The sequence below is a fragment of the Temnothorax nylanderi genome, unplaced genomic scaffold (genome assembly GCF_030848795.1).
Source record: "Temnothorax nylanderi isolate EJ_2023f unplaced genomic scaffold, tnyl_v1.0 TNYL_tig0003_pilon, whole genome shotgun sequence".
NCBI classification, from domain to species: Eukaryota; Metazoa; Arthropoda; class Insecta; order Hymenoptera; family Formicidae; genus Temnothorax; species Temnothorax nylanderi.
This window is the reverse complement of record NW_027249065.1, coordinates 475,419-498,971: the sequence shown is the minus strand read 5'-3', so window position 1 is coordinate 498,971 and position 23,553 is coordinate 475,419. Positions and strand designations below refer to the sequence as shown.

General features: G+C 38.6%; 1 protein-coding gene across 3 annotated transcripts in view; it reads right to left on the bottom strand.

Annotated features, from left to right (window-relative positions):
• LOC139770678 (uncharacterized) overlaps nucleotides 1-23,553 on the bottom strand; it is a 194,609-nt gene that overhangs the window by 37,493 nt on the left and 133,563 nt on the right. For all 3 annotated transcript variants that reach the window (XM_071702785.1, XM_071702794.1, XM_071702804.1), the window contains one exon: nucleotides 12,471-12,604. In XM_071702785.1, the coding sequence (XP_071558886.1) occupies nucleotides 12,471-12,604 (134 nt within the window). The remainder of the gene's footprint in view (nucleotides 1-12,470; nucleotides 12,605-23,553) is intronic.

Sequence of the window (23,553 nt, the reverse complement as noted above, 5' to 3'; positions counted from 1 at the left end):
TGCGAGAAATCGCGGTTTATATCGTTGATAAATAACTTAACATTCTTTACGAGGTACGGGAGATTAAGTGATATGTACGTCGTGGTTAAAACGGACATGAGACATGACTTGTAAAAATATTGTAATCTTTTCGAAAAAAGAACTTGTTTTATATAACGTAAATCGAGTAAAGTTTTTCAGATCAAACTCTTCGAGAATTTACCGTAATGTATTGAGGTATTTTTAATAAATCTCATACACAGACATATACACCCAAGATCTTGAGCGAAAATACCTCGTCGGAAAATGAATATAATGAAGTATGACTTCGGGCACTTCGGCACACATCTAGAGATTCTCGATCGATGACGTTCGCAATAAAACGGTGCATCGTTTCGTTTGGCGAAATGGAAGAGATGTCGGATTCGAGCTCGTCGTTCACGGAGAGGAGAACGAGATTAAGTGACCGGGAGCGGCAATCTTCGTCGGTCCGCGCTCCCGTTGTACAGCGACGCGGAAGTGAGGTACAACCGAGGCTGGCTGATTTTGCGCAAAAAAAAAGGAAAAAACGAGAGAGAGAGAGAGAGAGAGAGAGAGAGGTATCGCCTCGTTCTTGCAGCAGGTCGAAATCAGTGGCGCGATAGGCGTGCGCGACCGGAAAATCGATGACCGGTATCGGCAGCGCGGATACGCGCGGCATAAATCTTCTGTGTTTTTTTTCTCCTCTCTCTCTCTCTCTCTCTCTTTTTTTCCGTTGCCCACCCACCGGTTGCGCGTTTTCCTATCGGGCGTTTTCCGGTCGCTCTCCTCCCCGGGTGCGCGAGCGCGCGCGGCCTTATCGGCGTTTCCGTAAAAATTCATTGCTCGTACGCGCCTTGATAAGCAACGCGGGATCAGTCAAGGATACTTTGCGAGCCACCGGACTTTTATGCGATCGAACCGCACCGAGAGACCCACTCTCTCTCTCTCTCTCTCTCTCTCTCTCTCTCTCTCTCTCTCTCTCTCTCTCTCTCTCTCTCTCTCTCTCTCTCTCTCTCTCTCTCTCTCTCTCTCTCTTTACGTGGCATACCGGGTTTTTGCGAGACGATTTTAGATTCGATTGTCAATTTAGAGCTTCCGTTGTGAATATCGGAAACAGATTTTTGTCGACTTTCGCGGGCGATCGCACTACTGCATGCAGAATGCACCGGTCGTTTAGCCTCTCTTTTTGCCTCCAAAATGCGCATCCTCTAGCTCTTTTAAACATTCAGAGAACGACGTTGCAGTTTCTCCGCTAAATGAGTTTCAGAATAACGAAAATAAAGGGAGGCTACACTTTAACGTCATGATTGTATTATTGCGGAGCTACTGCAGCACACAGTCATCTTTCTTTCAAAATACAATCGTTTTAAAATTCTGATTATTAAATGCATTCCATATTCCATGTTTCATGTTTCATGTTCTTATGTGTCTCGCGCTTTAATTTTCATACTGCTACTCGAATGTAACTTTCCTACATTTTACGTCAGTATTTTATACGACGGAATTAGAGCGGAATGCGATTCGAGGAAGTTTATTAAACTCTTCTACGAGATCCTCCGCGCAATCAGTGTTTTCTTTCCTTTCACGGAAAATTGCTGATTCCTAGAAGCAAAGTCGCACGGCTGAAAGTACTGCATAGGCGAAGTTACGAGGCCAGTTGCAATGAAGTTAACATAAATACTCGTTGAGCTACGGGAAGTATATTTGCATAACAAGAACTTTTGGAATTGAGTGTCGAGGAAATTTTCAAGGGGAGCTACGGCGGCGGCGGAGCACCTCTCCGATATTGAATAAGCGCGAGGTTGTCGGACGAGTTGCGAAATGTTATTTGATCCTATTGTTATCGCTTGAATTTTTAATATCTTTCTATTTAACTCATATTACCTATAATTTACAATAGTCTATTATTGGTTATGCAAATCTTACACGATTTGTCATATTTTCATGGTTTCAGCTTCTGAATTATTAGAATTATATCCGATAACTATTATATTTATCGATTAACGTATATCTATTTAATGAATCCACGTTTAATATAATGCAGCAAAATATAAAATTCCGCTGAATTCCAGAATCATTGTCTTTTTAACTCGAGCCGTTGAACATACAGATCTTTTCCTCGATGTTATGTTTCGGTCCGTGCATATTATTCTTCGAGAATTCGAAGCTCGCCGAGTAAAACGGATCTCACTTCCTGTCTTCGGGTGAATTGATTATCGTACTGCGGTTTCCCGGCGGACGTAACCCGAGCAAATGTTCCGCGAACGGTCGAGAAGAAGGACAGCCGTACGTTTACTCGAAATGTTCAACGAGGCGCGAGAAGCTGGTTTCCAAAAATCTATCAGTCGTTCAGATTGGAATCGCGCAGTAATTTCGCGGCGGCTTTCTTCCGTAATGTGTATATTTCGCGCGCTGCAGCAGATGTTGTTGGATACATAACGCCACCATATTAATCTGGTGAATTAACAAAGTAATGTTTGGTGTGTTCTGTGTGTGTGTGTGTGTGTGTGAGAATGAAAATCTTTATTAAAGTTCCAATATGTAAATACTGCGGTAAAACGACAATTTTCATATAACTCCTATTATATTTCTGCTGTATTAATATATGAATATTAATTAATCATTTATTAGCGACGATTCTCGCTTTGCATACATGATTTCCGCGCATACTTTATTATCGGTAGTTTAAACGAGGATCGTATGTCGGGCAACGCCCGACGGTGAATACGTCGCGAAACACAATGCGATATTCAGCACGCGGTTGTATTTATATCAAACACGCATTATATCGGCCGAAGACAATGCACGGATGAGACACACGTCGATCATTAGCAGTCGCGCGCGGGAATCGCGAATGGCGATAATAATCAGCGCACGTGCGTGGACGAGTCAATGCAATAATCAGGCTAGGGTCTTCCTTCCGCGTTAACGATGCTCGCGACCCGTGATTTCGTGTTTACTTCCGGTCACGTGCGTCGGATCGCGGAATTTGCCTCCTCCCCGAGCACGTGCATGACGAGCCCGAGCGTGCACGCGTGCCTCTACTTGCGTATGTCCACAAGGAAACACCCGCGCTGACCATTATGCCGGCAGCTACGTGACAGGGTTTACGGCACGCGGGACCTATGTTGTACGTGGGCGTCGCGTGTGCCTGTGTGCGTTTGTGTACACGGTCCGATCCGCAATGGGGAATATCGCCGTGCAATATTGAGTGAATCTAATGAGGGGTATGCCCCCTGTGTGTCGATATGGTCGATATTAATACTGCTAATCCAATTAGTTGATAATCTGCAGTGTTCAAATGTGACCAGGGCTATTAATAGGAATCGGTTAACATGTCGAGGCGAAGAGTATTAGACCCGCCGGATTACCGCTTAGACGAATCAATGTGGTCCCGAGGGATGTGGGTAACAAGGAGGATGTAAGATAGGGAAGGTAGAAGCCAGTCTTACATAACGCGTGTAATAGAGCTCACAAGATGGATTATGAAAAATGATAGCGAGCGAAATGTAGCATATAGAATGTGACCTTACGTTTACGTTCAAATAAACTTTATCATGTCGAATTAATGCTCGTAATTATTGAATTGCCTCTATAATTGTAACAGCTGTAGAAGATGTCAATCCTATGAGGTATTTATTACAAATAATATCAGGTAGTATGAATTAGTGTTAATTTATCGTTATGTTGAATTGTTTAGTTGCTAAATTGTCGGTATTGTGAACTATCTGGAGTAGTAGTACACAATGAAATATTTATAATGTAGTTGCACACAATAGTTAGATTGGAAACCGATTGAAACTAAATTCATATTGCCATGCATAACAATTATACATTGTTTAGATGAGTTGCATTTCGTACAATAGTTAACATTAATGTTCTCATTTAAAAGTAATTACAAATTTTCTACACATGCATGGTACTTTATACGAGTTAGGTAACACATTGCTGAATTAATCTGCACAATCTTGGATAACTAGATAATTCTATTGTAGGTGAATTGGATTCTTTCTCTCTCTCCGTATATTGCTCTCTACCCGACTGTGTCGGAATTAATCAAATCTTTTAGTTTACTTTATGCCCAACGAATCGAGAAAGCGAGTCCGCCCGTCCGATTTTCCGTCCCTGATGAATATCATGGCGTCGCGATCCCGCGGACAGCAAGATATTAATAATTTCATTTCCCATCCAATCAATGGAGCCCGTTGCTTTTTCTTTCTCTGTATCGTGCTATTTGTCATCGGGTCCCGTGATAGAAATTAAGGAGGGGACTTACTGTAGCGAGACTACGCAGAGACGATAGGGGTGTTCGATCGATCGATCGGTCGGACACGTAATCAACTTCGAGGAAAACAAGAAAATGCGGCCATTCGATACCGAATAAATTGTTTTCTAGTTGTCCCCGTGTAGATTGCTTTTGTCCCCCGAACAGAGGGGTGCCGTATTTCCTGATAAGAAGATTAACCGCCCTTTACATTTATTCCGGCCTCTATTAAATCGAATTCGTGGATGTACGAAAAATCGTACATGCATTTGCCCTTTTCTGTTTCATTTAAGACCTATGTAGTTTCTCAAATTGATATTTGTGCGTAAACCAGAAGAAATACAGTGCTGTGTGTGTGTGAAATTTTACTACGTCTATTAATTAAGTTAAATTGTTAGCTTAATAGTCATTTTATTGTTATAATTATTTTATGAATTCTGAACTTATTGTTAGGTATAGTATACAGATCTAAATGTTATAACACTAATATTATAACAGATCTTTTAAAACTATCACATAATTATACCATTTATACCCAACATGCAATTATTGCGTTGGTAGTGCAACACATATCTGAGATTGCTTGCGTTTTTCCCTACAGATTCTTTGACTAGTTCGAAATTGAGTTTTCCTGCATTAAACTTTCGCGGTTTAAACGTAGGCGGTCCAAAAATAGTACGACGTTTTTTGAAACTTTTTACACAAACACCAATAGCAACTTTTACGACGTCGAGTTTTAACTTTGACGTTTGCTAATGAACCTAAAAACGTCAAAGAAAAACCAACACGCATCGCGCAGGCGAACTACCCGACGTGCAAGAAATCGGAGCAAACGGCAAAAGGGCGCGACACAAAAAAAAAAAAAGAAAAAGGAGACGGCAAGACAAGTCGGAGGAAAAAGTACCTGGCATAGCTCACATTGTGCAATGCGCACGTGCGATCCTTAATTCTTATTTCTTTATTTCCCTCGCAATGAAGAGGGTGTCGTGGCTTAGGCCACGTTTCTCGCGAAAGCGTTTCGAATTTTCCCCATCGACGAAAACACGATCAAAGCTGTCCCCGGCAAAGAGGTCCCTCGAGACCGCCGCCCTTACCATTCGATCCTCCCGCGCCCTTTCCGCTCGCGCGATTCACGATTCCCTTGTCGCCCTTTTCTCTTCAAGCTCGCCTCTTCTCGTCGCTTTCGACAATAATGAATTTCGAATATTCGTCTTTCCCCTGTTCCTTCTTTTTTGAGCATAGGAAATTATTCGAAAGGCACGCGCGCGCGACATAGCAAACTGAAAATCCTGTCATCGTTTATCGAGACAGAATGGTATCGATGAAATAGAAGTGTCCACGCTCGTCAGAAAGCGCATTTTTCACGAAAGGATTACATTACATTGGACGCACCTGTCACTCTTCCCGAACGTTGCATCATATCCCTTCAAAAGACACGGGAACATTTCGCGGTGTTAAAAAAATTCCAGGACGCTGGATGGTACTAAAAACGACGGAAGTCATGTAACAGAAAGAGGAACAATGACTGGAACTACAATCGATAAACCGTGCTCGTTGCCTCTATCACTATTTAGATCGTAAAACTGGGTCAACCGTTTCATCCTCTTGCTTACTATATCGAGTTACTATCGTGTTTATAGATGATTTCCCAACGGCGATCGGGTGAAGTTTTAAATAACGAAAAATATCGTGTGCTCTCTGTATCTTGGATCTTATACTCTTATACATCGTATCGTTTATAATACTTTGTATTATCCTGCTTGTGTAATGGCACATTGACATATTTTATTTCCGAGAGGTAAATTCGCGAAACGCTCCTATCTCTTTTAATCATTCACAATTAGAAATTGTTAATTTCTTTTATATTTATATTTATGCAGGAAAACTTTTTTCGAGAAATATTTTTCCCGTTGATTAGATACTAACATAAGTATTCTACATATGAAAAGATATTTATATATTAATAAAAATAGATTATATATATGCGACTATTATGTATACATTTTCCTATAAAAGAACTGCTAGAAATTCGCGGTGAAAATTTGTACAAATTCATGAAACTTTGCAAATAACCAACGGTTAAAAGCCGCTGATCAGTGCGATGATCAGAAATGCTCTCACGTACGTTGCGGCTCGTACGAGTTGACTTCGCCATTGTTTATCGGGTAATCTCCCAGCGGTGTTTTTGAACCTAACGTCAGAACTCCCGATGGACCGCGCGGAATACATGTAGTACGCGCGTGTATAACGGTGAACGTTATATGGTTCCCATGAGTCTGGCCGGCGATATACACGGTGCGCAGACGATCCCATGCGAAGACGAACCTCGTGTTACATATGAAGTCGGCAGTAATCGAACACGCGAGTGCCAGGGACAATTTTCTCGTCGGTGGATCTTGGAGGAACGGTTTTCCTTCCCTGTGGAGACGATTTATAACTGTGCTTGAAATCTTGAATTCTCTTGCGTGCGACCTAAAATCGGTTGCATGAACATCGCTTGGGTGCTAGAAACTCAGTTAAATAAATTTTAGCGCTTTCGACATTTTATTGGTAATCCAGATCTAAAAAAGGGTTTGAAAGCTAGGTTTTATTTCATTCAAGCCTTAGCCTCTTGCAAGTTTATAGCATTGTAATGTCGTACCCCTATTGATATAAATTGAATTTATATGATAATTTTACTCGCATCTTTCCAACGAATGTCGGAAGTGTCTTGCGATCGATCAGGTACTTTGCGTTATTTCGCACGTCACCTGCGAAGGAAATGCGAGCGATCGTGGAGCGGCTCTTCGAGATGAGTGGCTGTCGCCACTCACGGAGGAAAAATGACGAGGAGATGTGAGAGACGAGAGAGAGATATATAGATTCGTTCGTTGGGATTTTACGAGGCTCGTAAACGTAACGAAAAGCGACGGGCGGGCATTTTTCCGCCGGTGATCCCGCGGGTATCGTGCACCGCGGATCGATTCCCTAATTCTGTTGAACGTCTGAATTCGATCTGGCTCGTTCGGTGCGATCGTGTCAGCCTACCAGGCTCTGCAGGTTCCTCTGGGATCTTTCTTAGGATAAGGGCGCGCGCGTGGAGTTACGACCTTCCGCTAAAAGTCGTGCCCGATACGAGGAAATCCTTCGCTTTTGAGGAGAAAAACGAAGCGGTAGTAGGATTTAGAATCAATTGCCTTGTTGTGTTTATCATCTTTTGGGATTTCGTGTATCGTTTTATCAGCTCTTAAAACTAATCTTGAAATTTATCTTAAAAAGGATGTTGAATAAGCTTTTCGTCCTTTCTCTTCTTCAACGACAGAAATTTAAGAAATATTTCGAGAACTTAGATTGTTTCATTTCGAGACATGCATATATCTGCAAATCCACTCAGAAAAGACTTTTTATTGCAGAGTTGAAATAAGATCTGTTCCTGACGTCCTATCGTATATTTTTAGACATACATCTCAGAATGAGATAATTTAAATTCGAAGTACCGCGGATTTCACGTGAATTTTAATGACGTTCTAAGAGGATCTGATAACTTTCGAGCATGAGTGACGGCCTCCCTTTTACGACAAGTCTCTTTCAGAGTTTCTTCCCAAAGTGCGTGAGGCTTCCGGCAAGGACGAGAGAGAATATTGGGTGCGGGCAGTATGACGATCACATCCTCCAAGGGGAGGGGGGGGATATATAATAAAGTTTTTTTCCAATAGTTCAAAAAATTGTCCGAGAAACGGCGTGGTTTAGGACAATCTAATCTCGGCAGAGCGTTTCAGACTCTTAAATCCGTTCAATTTCAATCTTTGCTACGTTTCTGCTGAATAATTCGCTATATTTTCCTGAATATGCGTTTTGATGTGTACGGTGCCCTGTACACATTCGTGAAATTCGCAAGAATCCGAGAATTTGCGATGAAAACCGTGAAGGGACTTTATTACGGCGTTTTCGGAATCACGTTCAAATGCGGTTCCTCCTTTCGCATAAAGACACCCATTTTACTATACGGGTCCAAGCACGTTACGCAGAGAATACAAATTGTTCCTTAAAAGGGTCCTTCCCTCGCGTGATGCGGAAAAAGAGAAAAATACATATGTATATCGCATAAAATTTTACCTATTTTTCAGTTATTTATTATGCTTTAATTTTAATAATTGATTACTCTTTAAATTTATCTGTTATACATTCAAGAAATTTATATTAGCAGTTATCGCAAGAGAATGATTGCACTGTGTGTAAGATAATAACTGCTAGAAGAGAAGAGTGAATTGTATTAATCATAGCAATAACTTAATAATTTTACATATACTTAGATAAGAACACGATAGGTTAAATTATATGTCATTTTACGAGTCGGCCTGCATCTGAATCGAACTGGAGGAATTATTTCGGATCGTCGGAAACTTCCGCGCGACTTTGGCGTGACTCGCTTGAAAAATGGCTGAAAATTGTTCGCGTAGGAGCGTAATAATAAAGAAAGACTATTACCATTGCGCTAGTCGCTGAAAAAGCGTCGTATCATTCAAATATGGGCTCGCATTAAATTCCCATCTCGCCCGATGCCAGTCGCCCGTATATCACCCCGCATCGGAGAAAAAAAAGACGTGCGACCGACGTCGGATTCGAGCCATTACGTATAAAAAGTGGCGCATGGGTGCTTTTCAGCGTGGCCATATGTCACTATATCGACCGCGATTGCAGTTTCGGCTCGTATGTTAATAAAAAGACACGCAACCAGCCATTGTGTCGGCCGGCCGGCTTTACCGTACAATGCACGATAACTTACGATCGAACCATCGTTCTGCCGGAGAACGCGAAAAAATCTTGTTTCCACTTTTTCCCTGCCCGGAACGAACGATAAAGTTCGTTCGTATCGATGCCTTTCCTATCCTGTACAAATCGTAAATTCAAATTATTTGCGAACTTATATCGAGCGGTGCACGAGGGCGAAGTAAAATTGCCGTAACAGCTATACGTGTACCGGCAGGACATGTATAACTCTTGTGACGTACGATCAATGTGATATACGTAAAATATAAAAAAAATTTCAATTCCATGTATATATTTTTTTGTGAAGCGGACGATAAAGCCGCATCGATGCTCTTCTCATCTCCTCGAAATCGTAAATTCGAATTATTCGCGAAGTAATACCGTGTCCAACTGCGAAATAAAATCAAACATAGGAATGGAGTAGACAAGGGAAAACTTATCAGAATCGCCAACTTTGTATATTTCCCTCAAGAAAATTTACATTGATTCTACGGAAGGAAAAGATAAAAAACGCAATAAAGAGTTTACGCGGGATTGTCTTTTACTGCCGGAAAAATAAAATGTCGTAATAAATTCGCAAACACATGCATCGCGTAGTACGTCTGTCGCTAGTAATTACATCGAACAAAATATAATTTAGCAGTGTATAATAAAATAGCAAGTATTTTTCGTAAAGCGCATAAACAGTTTGGCATTATTTATCGATAAAATATTATTAATTACTGTTAACTTGTTAATAACATTTGTTTAAGTATTAAACTTTAACATATGCATGGTGTTATAAATTGGAATGAATTTTAGCAGGTTTAAAATATATACAACATTAAAGAGATTGCATTACTTTGACGTTAAAACAAATCGACAAATATGTAAGCATTTAAATTTTTAATCGAATTACTTGCTTTTAATTGAATCATTTTTTATTTATAAAATTATTCAAACAAAGTAAAATTTTATATTAGAAAACGGATATCTTAAAAGCTAAAAAGGAGGGAAAGGTGTAAAGTCTAGTACTGAATAAAGAATAATATAAAGTTTTAGATACGAGTTTTAGATTGCAGGATAATTTAATCAGTTTTAATTCGCCATGTTACAATTCCAGAACTTAGTCCCGCGAGGGTTAATCGACCTGCATACAAAACGCGAGCGATGCTGCGAGCAATTTGCCGTTTTTCTCGAGGCGCGCAGTCCGTTCTAATTTACAGAAACGCCCGCGACAATCAAAGTGCCGAGAGTGCTCCGGGCAAAGGAGAGAAATGTACTTTGCCCGCCGCTTTGTTGACGGTTCAACGGAGATTTGCTTTGGATCCGGGGACGGCGATCAATTTGGCGCGAAATTACGCTTTTCTAAGGAACACATTTCGCACATTGCACGACAATCTTTTACATTTCGCCGAGCCCGTTCAGCAAACCGTCCGTTTTTTCCCTTCCGCCGATTGTTCCGCGAATATTACTACACTTCGCGTTGTTCTCACAATATTTTCTTCTCGGTATTAATATTTTTTAGTTGCGAATATAGTAATATAGTGAAGCAGGAAATTGCGTGCATTGACTAATCCCTCGCGATATGTAGACAAAGTAGAAAAGTTTAGCTTTAAAATTGTGCTGAACATTTAGATATAAGGAAAAGAATTAGACCAAGCTGCAAATAATGTAATAAAATTTTCTTGTTTATTTAACATTTCACGTTGATTTTAGCGTCAAAGGATTTTCTTTATTTGCAACGCGTTCGTATCGAAACATTTGATCTTAAGGATTAAAAAAATGCGAAGGGATGTGGCGAGACCAATCGAATTTTCGCTAAGGTAAAATTGACTCTAAATTGATCAAAGGATACTGCACGTTTTGGCTCACTAATCTCGTTATCCCGTGCATACTTTAATGAATGAGTACTATACAGGCTACTCGCAATATTCGTTTAGCATATTATCTCGTAGCTCTCTCGTGGAGAATTTAAATTAAGAATTAAATTTAATCATAATGCGCGAACATAAAGTTATCATGGCATTATGAAAAATTTGTTAGAACTCCGTCGTAATCATTAAACGTATGTATGCTTTACATTTTTAACGAATTTAAATTTATCTCGTGTCTATACTTCATGAAAAAATCGTCAACCGCGAAGTTCAAATTTGGTATAATTTTCAAAAAAATATTTTTTAATATTAGTATGGAAAAATGCGTTTATGTATTTATATCATATTGTACATATATATAAAAATATTTATACAGCATTTCAGTTCGTAAAAATTAGAGGCGGATTTAAATTTACCAAAATTAAAAAAAGAATTTATATCGTTTTCAATCTCTAGCTTGCAGTAACGTAAATTTCGCGACGTAAGTTTCGCTAACACACGATAGTAGACTCTATCTATTTTCCTGGATCGTCTTCGTCTCATCAAGAATAAAATGAGACAAAATCCTTGAAGATAGAGTCTTACGAAACGACGAATACACTAATCATGCGCGAGGCATACGCCTCGAGGCCTCGACTTCGTCGTCACGGTGACAGGAAACAGGATTTTCTCTCGACAACGCTTTCGTTGCCGTGCCAGTGTCTACGTGCGCGGACACTATCGCTTTACGCGAAATCAGATTCCGCCACGAAAGCAGCTTACCGGCGAGATCGGAGTGTATACGCGTGTACCTATCCAATCAATTCCGTCGTGTGTACGTGTAGGGTGTTCCGACCTTCCCGTTAAGGACAGATCCGTCGACGAAACTGAAGCCGCTTTTTCCCGGTGAAAAACGTGACGCGAAGTTTAACTATGATATTAGAGAGCTACTTAACATGTAAAGCTTAAGTCTTCCGGCGAAATGTACCTCAAGTATGTACATGCATAATTAAATGAATTTTTTTTTAAATTTAATTTGAACTTTGACCATCCAGATATAATCGATGTTAGAAAATAAAATTTTTTTACATACAGAATTTAGTAAAATAGAATTTTCATAAAACATCTTTTTACAAATCTCCTTTTCATTTCATTAAATAGATGTCTTGGATTTCTGTTTTTTTTTATTACTTGAATTACGAATTATAAAGTTATAAATTCTTCTAGCTTTTCAACATTTAAATTAAAATGTCAACTTTTTGATTGCGTTCCAGCAAAAGAAGTAAATCTTACTCAGCTACGTTTGTACACATTGCATCTGTTGTATATCGGATTTTCTCATGTAAAGCCTTTATGCATGTATTAATTTCGTCTTCTTTAAGCAAATGTAACAAAGCAAATGTAACTGGAGCAACGGTACCGTCCACTTTCGGCTCTTTCTCCACGCGAAGATAAACTAATACGGCTTCGTCTGTATAAAGTTTCGATCTAAAGAACACACAAAACCATTTTCCGCAACCGGGCGAGCACGTAGACGCCGCGCCGGCGGTGTAATACACCGGTACAGCGAACGAGGCCTCGGGGAAGTTGACTAGCGCCGGGGATGCGGAAAGGTACTTTACCGGTTCGCCGTTGATGGTCCAACGTAGATTGGCCTTAGGCACGGACGGCCAGGCACTGCAGTTGGCAGTCACGTTCTCGCCGACGATGTAGTGCGAGGACAGGCCTGTGATTTCCGGTCCCCTCTCCGGAAGCGCTGCAAACGTAAATTTTCCGTGTGAGGACGTGGCGAAAGTTTTCCCATAAACCAGTTACTTTCCTCCGGTTAGACTCTATAAACTTTCGACTATTACTCGAAGTTTTCCGCGCCCCTACGTTCGTTCGTCCGTCCGTCCATCCGTTCGTTCGTTCGTTCGTTCATTCGTTCGTTCTATCCTTGTCGAGAAAATAGGATAAGGGAAGGAAAAGAATCAAAAGGGGCTTTCTCGTTTCGCAAGACGCGAGTTTAGTTTAGATGCGAGATGAATTTTTCGAGCGTCAATGATTTTCAGCACGACGAACCGCGATAAGGCTGCGCTGCACGTATAAGGCACTCGTAAGCGAAAAATACACAGATTACTCGTTGATAATTTATAAATGGTTGGAACAGCCTTTGCAAATAATGAATTTAACCTTTGAGCGATGGGCTGCGAGTTGCTAACCGTGAGATGGATGAGAGAGACTTTTCTTATTAAGCAAAATAGAATTCCGACAAAATAAATCAAATTCAGATAGGTAATTCAGCGAGTCTGTACACATCGATGATGAATAGTGAATGATGGAGCAGCGTTGAGTTTTACTTCGACATAAGTCCGATTATATATTATGGGCAATTTCGAGAGGCTTTCTACTTGTATTTTTCTTTCTTTTTCCTCGATCGATGCGATTCGAATTCCCATTTACTTTGCTGAAACGCGATCTTCTGGCGACACATGAATCCGGAATAAGTTTCGCGCGTTTTCGCGATCGCATTGTTCAGCACGAAGGGGATTAATTTTCAATTAGATCGAACACGTACGTGACTTTTCTCGATCGTAATTAAACGAGGAGTCACATTGAGGATGCAAATATCGATTTGCGTCAAATGTCACACGCGAATTGCACACAATGAACAATTGCGTAATTTTAAAAAAGATTATGGAGGTGGAAAAATCGGGATAATAATTATAATTGATACGAGCGTTCTGCAAATCCGCTTACGTGACAAATGAAATTAGGACGCAATGAGTAGAATCGATTGAAATGGTTGCGCTTGTGATCGCTGAAGCGAAAAATTACTAAATTTTACTCGCGTTTGACATGGAATACCGCGTGTGTTTACAACGGGACAATAGCCAAGAGCCATAATTCTCCGGGCAATTAATCACTCGGTGGACTAATAATTAAATCCAATGTGGTAACTGTTATGCTTTCGAAATACTATCGCGTAATTTATACACAAGTGTTTAATATCTGAGTTTATTATCTGAATAACAGCAAATTGAATATAGATTTATAGTACCTGAAGCAATTATTTTTAATAGAAAATCCATTTTTATACATTTTGTCCACTTTATTGCACAAAAAAAAAGAGAAATGGAGAATGATTTGTATCTTTCATCTGCTTCGTCGTTTGTGACGTCACGGAAGATTATAATCTCTTAATATTAAATTCTCTACAACTCTTCCTCAAATGTTATTCTTAACAATTCTCATACTCGCTAACGACGATTCGTTTTCGCGAGGTAATTGTAAGCCTTGAATTTTTCGCAATGGGTCGTCGCACATGCGTCGATCCACAATCAATTATCGGATTTATCGTGGACCGCTGTCGGTCGGGTGCGTGCTGGCGCGCTCGATGTCTCTAATAGCGTTAATTGGCACGCCGGATTATGAGAGACATTCGCGTTCGGGCGGGCGCGACCGAATGCTCAATTAAACATCCGCCCTGTTGTCCGAGTGCACGCGTTGCACCAGCACGTCGCGCTGCAGCTCCACGCTCCACCTCGGATTCGGTCCATTAATGCCTTCCGCCCTCTCCCGCCGAAATATCCGGGGCGCAATTAAAACCCAGAATTTCGGGGCACGTCACGCGCCGGGAATCCTCCGACCGTCGCGGTCGCCGCTGTCGATTTCGCGTCGGGTGAAACGAGAACGCGCGGAAGGTTGGAAAGTACGTGAAAGAGAGCATCGCGGACGAAGGTAGAAGGAAATTTTCGAGAGATCACGGAAAAGCACGTTGCCATGGAAAATTGAGACTGCCAGCATATGCCGCCAAAAGTTCTACCATCATAATTTCGGCTCGCATTAAGCTTGTAATGGAGCCAATTATTTCGCCGAGATTGCCGGTTTCTTCCGTAGAATTTCACTCATGATAACGAGAGCCGACCTGAATTCTATTAGGTTAGAAACGTAAAAGAAGAAATGGTCATTCAAAGCTGATAGCTATGTTGCTCGCATTTTTAAAGAATCGTTAAAAGCATATTAAGTCGTACAAGGAAGATTTGGCAAACAAACAGCTGAAACAATTTATAATTAATGAAGATAAGGTGAGTCAAGGAAAAAGAGTCTTAAAGAGATCTAAGATTTCATGGAAGTTTATACGATTCGCGGATGTATGCTTCAATAAGAATTTTTAATTAATTCCAGAAGTGAGTTAATGGCGAACTGAAATGTGAACATTTCTAAAATAAAAATGAAAGGAAGATAATAAGAAAGAGCTTGCGCTTTTAGCTTAATAAAAATTTAAAATCTATTTTGTTATGTGTGTGTGTAATGCGGTAGTTCGTTTGACATAATTTTTCTTTCGCTTTAGTTTAGTGTGTTATTGCCCTTAAAGTCTGCCGATTTCATGTTTGCGGCGAGTTGAACGTTTTTTGAAGTTTCGAACGTCGCGAGAGTAGTCGCGTCATCGATTTTCACGATGAATCGAAAATAATGCGCGTACCAAAATTTGGAAGGAAGGAAAAGAAATTTGTCAGGATTGCGGAAAGTTGGATAACCTGACGCTCTGCCAGGATTCGAGCATTCGCTAGCGCATTCGGCCGCGTGGAAAGTATTCCGCTGCAATAACTCCGCTGACAGTGATTTAAGCGCGTAATTACAGAAGGTTATTGCAGTCATGGCACAATTTTATATTTTCTTCTTTATTTTTTCTGAGAGTTTAATATGCATAATGACGAAATCTTATATATTATATATATAAAAAGGTTTCGCTGTTATGTATGCACCACATTAAAAATTACTCTCCGCTTCTCGCTACAATCGGTCGCATATGAATACACAGTTAATATAATTAAACACTAAACAATAAATGAAATATAATTTTGAGTGGCAAATAAATTGTTTATATAATAGATCATATAGAAGAAAAGAAACTAAGCATTCCTTATTGTTTGACATAAGCATATTAAGTCGCGCGATTTGTTCTAATATATCCTTACATAATCTTGTTTTATCTTATTAAAAAATTGCGAATTATAACGTAAAGTGGTACAAGCAGATCTAACAGCAATAAATAATGAGACGAGAGAAACAGGATTTTTTGAACGTATCGCACATCGCGAGTCGAAAAATTTGATTTTTCGCCGAAAATTCGCTTTCTACGTCATATGCTCACCCGTAGTAATCCCGGTATTACATCGCATCGTCCCGAACATTTTCTGGTATAATAATTTCTACGAGAGTTAGGTTCCTAATTGAGAGGGTTGTCGGGAGAAGATAGCTTGCTTTCATATTCCGCGGTAACTTCACGTACAAAATGAAATTGCTTTTTGAAGGCACTGCAATTTATACGGATTGCGAGCTTCGCGGCGTCTCTATAAGGCATGAAATGAATATTAAACTGCGGGCGATTTAATCCAATTAATTCGTCGGCGTAGACCGCTGTCCGCATAAATCTGTGTGAACGCGGACGAAAATATTGGGAAATACTATCGACGATGATAATCTATTCGCTGTTGATTTGCACATAAATTTTAAAGCAAAGCGATACAACGCGACGGCGCAATAGTGCCGAGATTTTAAGATTGAATATTATTTCTTCGTTAGCTGTTTTTGATACCAAAGAATGTCGCAGTGTTTTACCTCAATGGACTGCAAGTACATTGCAAAAAGGGTGTGTAAACTTACATGAACCGCGAATAAAAATGATTTTCAGTGTACAAATGCATGCATACATGTATTTGTTTTTTTTACATGCTTATTTTACAGTATATAATAATATTATACCATCTTACTATCTCTCACATTCTTATATCTAGCTTGTGAAAACAGATAAGCGTTAAGTAAAAAGTATGCTGCAAATGTTCCACAAATCATTCACATAGGTTGCACGTATTGTTTCGAAAAGCAAAGTGGCGCGCGATACGTGACGCGCAACTAATTGCTGTTGAATTAGGTTTACGTAGTATCGCATTCCCGACACAATATAACTCACTGACATACATTGATTTAATTAGCAATTAAAACTTTACGAAGGCACCAAGCGAGAGGATTATGCGTATGAATATATGTTTCTCGTGTTTTCAATCTCGTAATAAACATTACACAGCGCTTGTTGATTATCCCGACACGCGATTACGACACTGATGCAATACCGACTAATACTGTAAATTTAATGGATTATATATTATCAATGAAAATATCAAAATTTAAATTTATCGTTAATTTTGATATTTAATCTGTATTTTCTATAAAAAAATATATATATATTAATCTTTTGTTGATATCTGGAAACTAGGAGAAAATTCTGAAGACGTGCACTGCACTACATTTTTATAATCAAATTTGTATCTATTTATCGAGCTTCGTTTTGACCAGAATTAGCTTCCTTTCTTTTCCCTTTCCCTTACTTCGAATCTGCTAAATTAAGATTCAGCGGCAATATTTGTAACTCGATGTGTTCGTCTTATCTCCTGAATGTGGCGATCTCTTTGGCTTTCGCGTTTCAGCGAAATTCGCAGACCGACGATGGTTAAATTCGTATCCCCACAATACTGCATGTTGCGGCCAGTAGTTGCAGTAGCTTGTTTTCCTTGTAACCTTCCTCCCCGTCGGCATCCCAGCCCCGGCATTCCGCAGACTTGGCTGTAACACGCTCGTACGATCGTTGTCGAGGAAATGAATTTTCTTCAACAAGGGTTCTCTCAAGGCTCCCTTACGTTTCTTAGGTGAAACGTGTAAAGCGGGGAGGGAGGGACGGACTTCCACTTCCTAAGCTTAGCTTCCTCCCGTTCTATTTCGGTAATAACGGCGACCGCGCAACGAGAGATAATAGGTGGAAAGAAAAACGTAATGGGCCAAACAGGCGAACATTTACGTTTATTACGGCGTAAAATTTCGTATGAGAGTTCTCGTTGCGAGATAAAAGCCATCCTTCCGCAAATTTTGACGAGCGTCATCCCGATGTCGATAATGAAATGATTGCGGTCGTAATCGCGTCAGCCACAATACAAAGCTATGTACTTTTGTTATGGTTGTCGGAAAAATAATTTTTATTTAATTAATTCTTTCGATATATTGTCATAATTATTGATATAAAACACTCAATTTCAAGGTGGATCTCGCATGTTGATTTGATACTAGATAGAACCAATACGCGAACGCGATGTAAGATAACCATGAAGGAGTAAGGGAAACCGCAATGATTGCAACACGATGTGTAAATCGTCGGAGGAACCTCTGGTCCGCAATCTTCGCAATATATTTATGAAGCAAATTTATGGTTTGCTCGGTAAGATCTGGAACGTTCGTTCCCCTTTAATCCTCCCTCGTAGAGTCACTCTCTCGAGTCTCATACAAGGAATGCTCGTAAATCAAGAAACCACGTTACGTTCTCTATCGATCGAGCCCGTCGACAATCGTCGCGAGTTTTAAGTTTTGTGTTATACACTATAATTAAATGTCGCAACATATTTTTATCGAGTTGTTAAGCATCAATTATTTGCATTTTTCGAAATTTTTCATTATTCTGATAAAAATTGGAATTTTAATTTAAGAGAGCTTCATTACAAATACGTTTAATATTAAAAATTGAAAAATAATTGACCTATCTTTTAATTAACAAAATTTTTTCTTAACAGGTATTTTATATAATAGATAAGGTATATTATATTAAAAGTATCCTTGCGAGATGTATCCAGTTAATTTCAAGTTTACAAGTGCAATTAATAAGCCACACTTATCTTAAAAATGATATCGGTAATTTGTCACGGGAGCTGATGGTGTGTGACAGATCGGTGAACTCGCGCAATACGCTTTTTATCGCAACCAGTGATGATGCGTCAAAAGTGCGTCGGATTATCTGGATTCACCTCCGAGACGTTGGTTTTCTTCGTCTTTCTTCGTCTCGAGTGACGCCAGATAAGAGGGAGATATATCCCTGGAAGGAGCCCGATGTCGTTTCTCTCGGTTTTTCCTTCTTGAAACGATTCTCTTTGAACGGGGCTGGCATGAATATTTATGGCCTCATGAATATTTACGATACTCCAAGGTACGCGTGCATGCTGGAACGTCGTTATAACGTATGTACATAGATACGTACGTATACGCGTATTGGCCGGAAAATGGGAATACTTCAACGTTTTATGACAATGCACAAGATTAATGCGTTCAATGCATTGCGGTATCGCGCGATGCGCAATCGATGGAATGCTAATCGCCACATCTCATACTTGCGATATGCCTCGTTCTTTTCCTTTGGGGAGAACCAGTTATTTACTTAAGCGATTTATGGTTAGTCATACACCGAAAAAATCATATTCTTGATTTTAGAACAAAACCCTCTAAAGCTTTCCTCTAATCGAATATTCTAAAAAATTTAGAATATTCCCCTTTAAAAGTCTCCTGTTAAGAATAGTTTCTAAAATAATAAAGAAAATATTCTAAAATGCTACTTCGGTGATCGGTTAATGCGGGGTCAAATGACACTCGTGCTCACGCAAGCTCGTATATTGCTCGCGCTCCGCGCTGTAGTATACGGTGGTGATATCTGATACGACAGTGATACGTAACCTAGTGCTGTTCTTAAAAAATAGAAGAAGTGAAAGAGTGGCTGCTTCAGCATAATTTATGTGAATTAATCAGCCGTTTTGAGAGTAAATACGAATTGGAATTCTTGTGAAAGTATGTAAGTGTGAGTATCACATAAGTATCACATTTCATTATATTACAGTTACATTATTGAGCGGGATATTATGTATTTTGCTCCTTTGTGTTGAAATGTATTGCATGTTTGATTGTTTACTGTAAACGAAAAAATAAATTCAATGCGGAGATTGACAGTTCTCACGCAAGATTTGATTAGAGAACTTATCCCAGAAGTTGGCCTTCGGGCAGACTTCGAAGACAGCTTGTTAAATCTAAGAAAGAATGCCGCGTCAGGAAAGGTATATTATATAGTATCATGCATGAATACATGTGGGTAATTATTTATATTAACGGATACTTTGCCTTAACCTTAATTTATATATGTTGCAAGGATATTAATTAATGTACGTGTTTTAATGGTATGAGACCGGTAATTAAAACAAAGTAAACATTAATCAATATTCTTATAACATATATAACAAGGTCAAGATCATCGGCGATGAGATATATTATAGTATCATGCATGAATACATGTGGGTAATTATTTATATTAACGGATACTTTGCCTTAACCTTAATTTATATATGTTGCAAGGATATTAATTAATGTACGTGTTTTAATGGTATGAGACCGGTAATTAAAACAAAGTAAACATTAATCAACATTCTTATAACATATATAACAAGGTCAAGATCATCGGCGATGAGGAGGTATATTATAGTATCATGCATGAATACATGTGGGTAATTATTTATATTAACGGATACTTTGCCTTAACCTTAATTTATATATGTTGCAAGGATATTGATTAATGTACGTGTTTTAATGGTATGAGACCGGTAATTAAAACAAAGTAAACATTAATCAACATTCTTATAACATATATAACAAGGTCAAGATTATCGGCGATGAGGTGTTCGTTAACTCTAGAGAACTAACATTAGATATCAGGAACATTAAAGTTAACGCGTAGTTGTCATTTTGATGACCATTCTGTTTTGCTTTAAAAGAAGATATTTATTGGTATTTTTTAATGGTTAATAATATAAATGTATTTCTTTCAATATTGTAAAGAAGCAAAAATTATTAGCTTTTTACAATGGCGTGGCAGCTTAATCTTAAGCTATGCAGCCCTTTGTAAATTTTTAATAGTGTAAGTAAAAAAATTATTTTTGCAAGCAAAAAATAGCAAAAAAGTAGCAAATAATTTTGATATTATTAACTTTTTGCTTTGACTTATGTATATGTTTTTTTTACAATGACTGGATAGCTTAATCTTAAGCTATCCAGCCCTTCGTAAGTTTTTAATAGCTGGAACAAAAAAATTACTTTTAATAGCAAAAAATAGCAAATAATTAGCAAATTAATTCCATATAAAATTTTTTGTGTTTTGATAATTTGGCTTAGATAGCTTAATATACCTTAGATCGACATATATGTCGTATATTTTATTTCTCATTTATTAAAAAATTTAACTGTAAAAAATGTAGCGTAGAAAGTAATATAATCTAATATTCATTCTTGCACAGTTATTAACGGTTTATTTATTATGTGCATCGCAGGTTAATTAATAAAGATGTATTTCTATTAGGAAGTTTTTAATGGTAGCAGTAGTTATGGCATTCGAGCGAAATGAGAATTCCAGGGAAAGTACGATGTTTTAGTACTATTATCTTCGTGATTTACTTACTCATGTTTCAGAGAATCTGCAGTACTATTTTCAGGCTAAGTAGAGAAACATATAAATTTCCGTTCCAAGTAGTTGCCGCTTGGCATTTACACCGTTCTGGTTTTCTTCCTTGCTGCTCTGCTCGCGGGAGATCGTATTTCATCGGAACGATAACAACACAAGATTAATAATTTAGAAGTTTTATATCAAAAAATGATACGACTCAAATCGATTCTGATTAAAGTAAGAAAGTTATTACGCATTTTCGCATAAACGAAAACGTCAAGTCGGCACCTTAGAGATTTCTTTGAGTTTTATTTTTTATATCTGGTAGTCGAAATACTTTTTAGATATATCCAAAAAGTTGATCTCTTTGGGGTGAAGAATTCTATTGGCTGTATAAAAAATTTTAAAATAGGCTTCTAACTTCACAGAAGCGAAATATTTACCTTTAGTTGAAGCATCCTGGCGCTTATCGCTTGCTTTGTATAAGGGGAAAGTATCGGAACGTGAAATATTACAACTACAAAGCGCACGGTACGTTTACTCAAGGGTATTACAACCCCCGGCGTACCAATTGGTTCTTCAATCATTTCAATTTCCCGGCGAGCACTTCTTTTGCAACACCCCGGTGAAATTAATTTTCCCACTCCGTTTGTACCGAGCCAGTATAACAACATTCCTTAAATATATCAGATTCGCGTAGAAATGTACACTTTTTATACAAACGCCCCCCGATATTTAAATGCAATTTTACTACGTCATAATTATAATTTTTTACTTATTTTATATATTATGTTTATTTTATATTTTATTAGCCATTTTTTATAATAAATTTTATGCCATACTGCGTATTCAATTTAAATAGTTTTAAGTTTTAATAACTGCATTACGAGATGTACTAATTATTATCATTATACACGACGAACTAATTCGTCGATACGGAAACAGTAAATAATACAGCTGCCGATCCCTTTGAACGTTTCAAATTATCGTGTCTGATAGATTATTAGGCGACTATCTCATATATCGTGGATCTTAATATTCCAATAGGCAATGATACAGATTCGCGTACATAGCAACTGATTACGAGGCTGTCCCTTTGACCCTGCGAGAGCCGCTCTTAATCATAGAAAGCAATGTTACCTACATATCCGATTAAATAGTTTGATCTACACAGTCGCCCACATATATACGCAAATTCCGCTTAATGATCTTTATGAAGGTATCACGTTATCGGTCATCTACATTCTGTCGGATAATTTGTCAAATCTAAACATTCAAATTATTAAAGGGTGTAAATTATTTCAGAATGAAGTCATGTATTCTACGATCGTAGTAATAATTCCGCTATATTTTGCATAATATTATAAATTATTTGTAAACCTTGTTTAATCAGGTAAAGTAAAATTAATTGGGGAATAACTTCTCCGAATTTCGACCAACTCTGATATCGAAAGGTTTCAAATACAGACATGCCTTTATTTAATTTTTAAAAAACGTGACTCGCTAAAATTTGGCGAATTTTATCAAACCAGATCTCGATATTGTTGCATCAATTGTAACTATTCATAAGGATTTCATCAGAAAATGAATCTGTGAGGATTCTAGAACTCTTGCAAATTTTCACACGAAAGAAAGTACGTTCATCGACGTTCGGGACCACGGATTTCTGTCTAAAGCAACGATTGCGGGTCGGTCTTGCGGTTTATTCGAGCGGAAACATCGCGTTCAATCGTGGTAAACGCTTCGAAGAGATTCGGTCCGATCTTTTTTCCTTATCCTTTGTAGTATCTCCTTTTGCTATTTGTTTGAGAAAAGGAAAAAGACAGAAAGAGGAAGAAAGAGAGAGAGAGAGAGAGAGAGAGAGAGAGAGAGAGAGAGAGAGAGAGAGTCACGTACGCATCGCAAGTTTCTGCGTGTGAGTATCCCGAGCGTCTTTTCGCGAGCCGCCGCGCCGCAGCTCTACGAGAAGTTGCAAAGTGTACCGAAACGAGGGCGAATGCTAAATTTTCGCGAAAAGCTCCGTCAAGCTGTTACAAGAAGGCACGGCGAGTATGCGCCGCGTTTTTTATTGAACTCGACGAGAGATAAATTACAGGTTTCTGCAGTTTCCGAAAAAAACGAGCACTTTTAATAAACTAGTCGATCTTCGCAAATTAAGAGGCGAAGTTAATGTTGTCGCTGAATTGTAGTAAACATTGCTGAGTTACTAGTAAAATATATTTTAATTCTTATTATTTGACTATATTTTTAAATTAGTACCTTGATTGTTGACTAAACAAAACAATTAAATATCAGTTTTTAATTAAAAAATGATTATATTAATAAAGAATTATGAGATTAAGTCGAGATATCACAATTTATATTTCCAAATTTGTCTTTACTTTTAGCTAAACCTGTAATATTTGTAGTCACGTCTGTTCTCG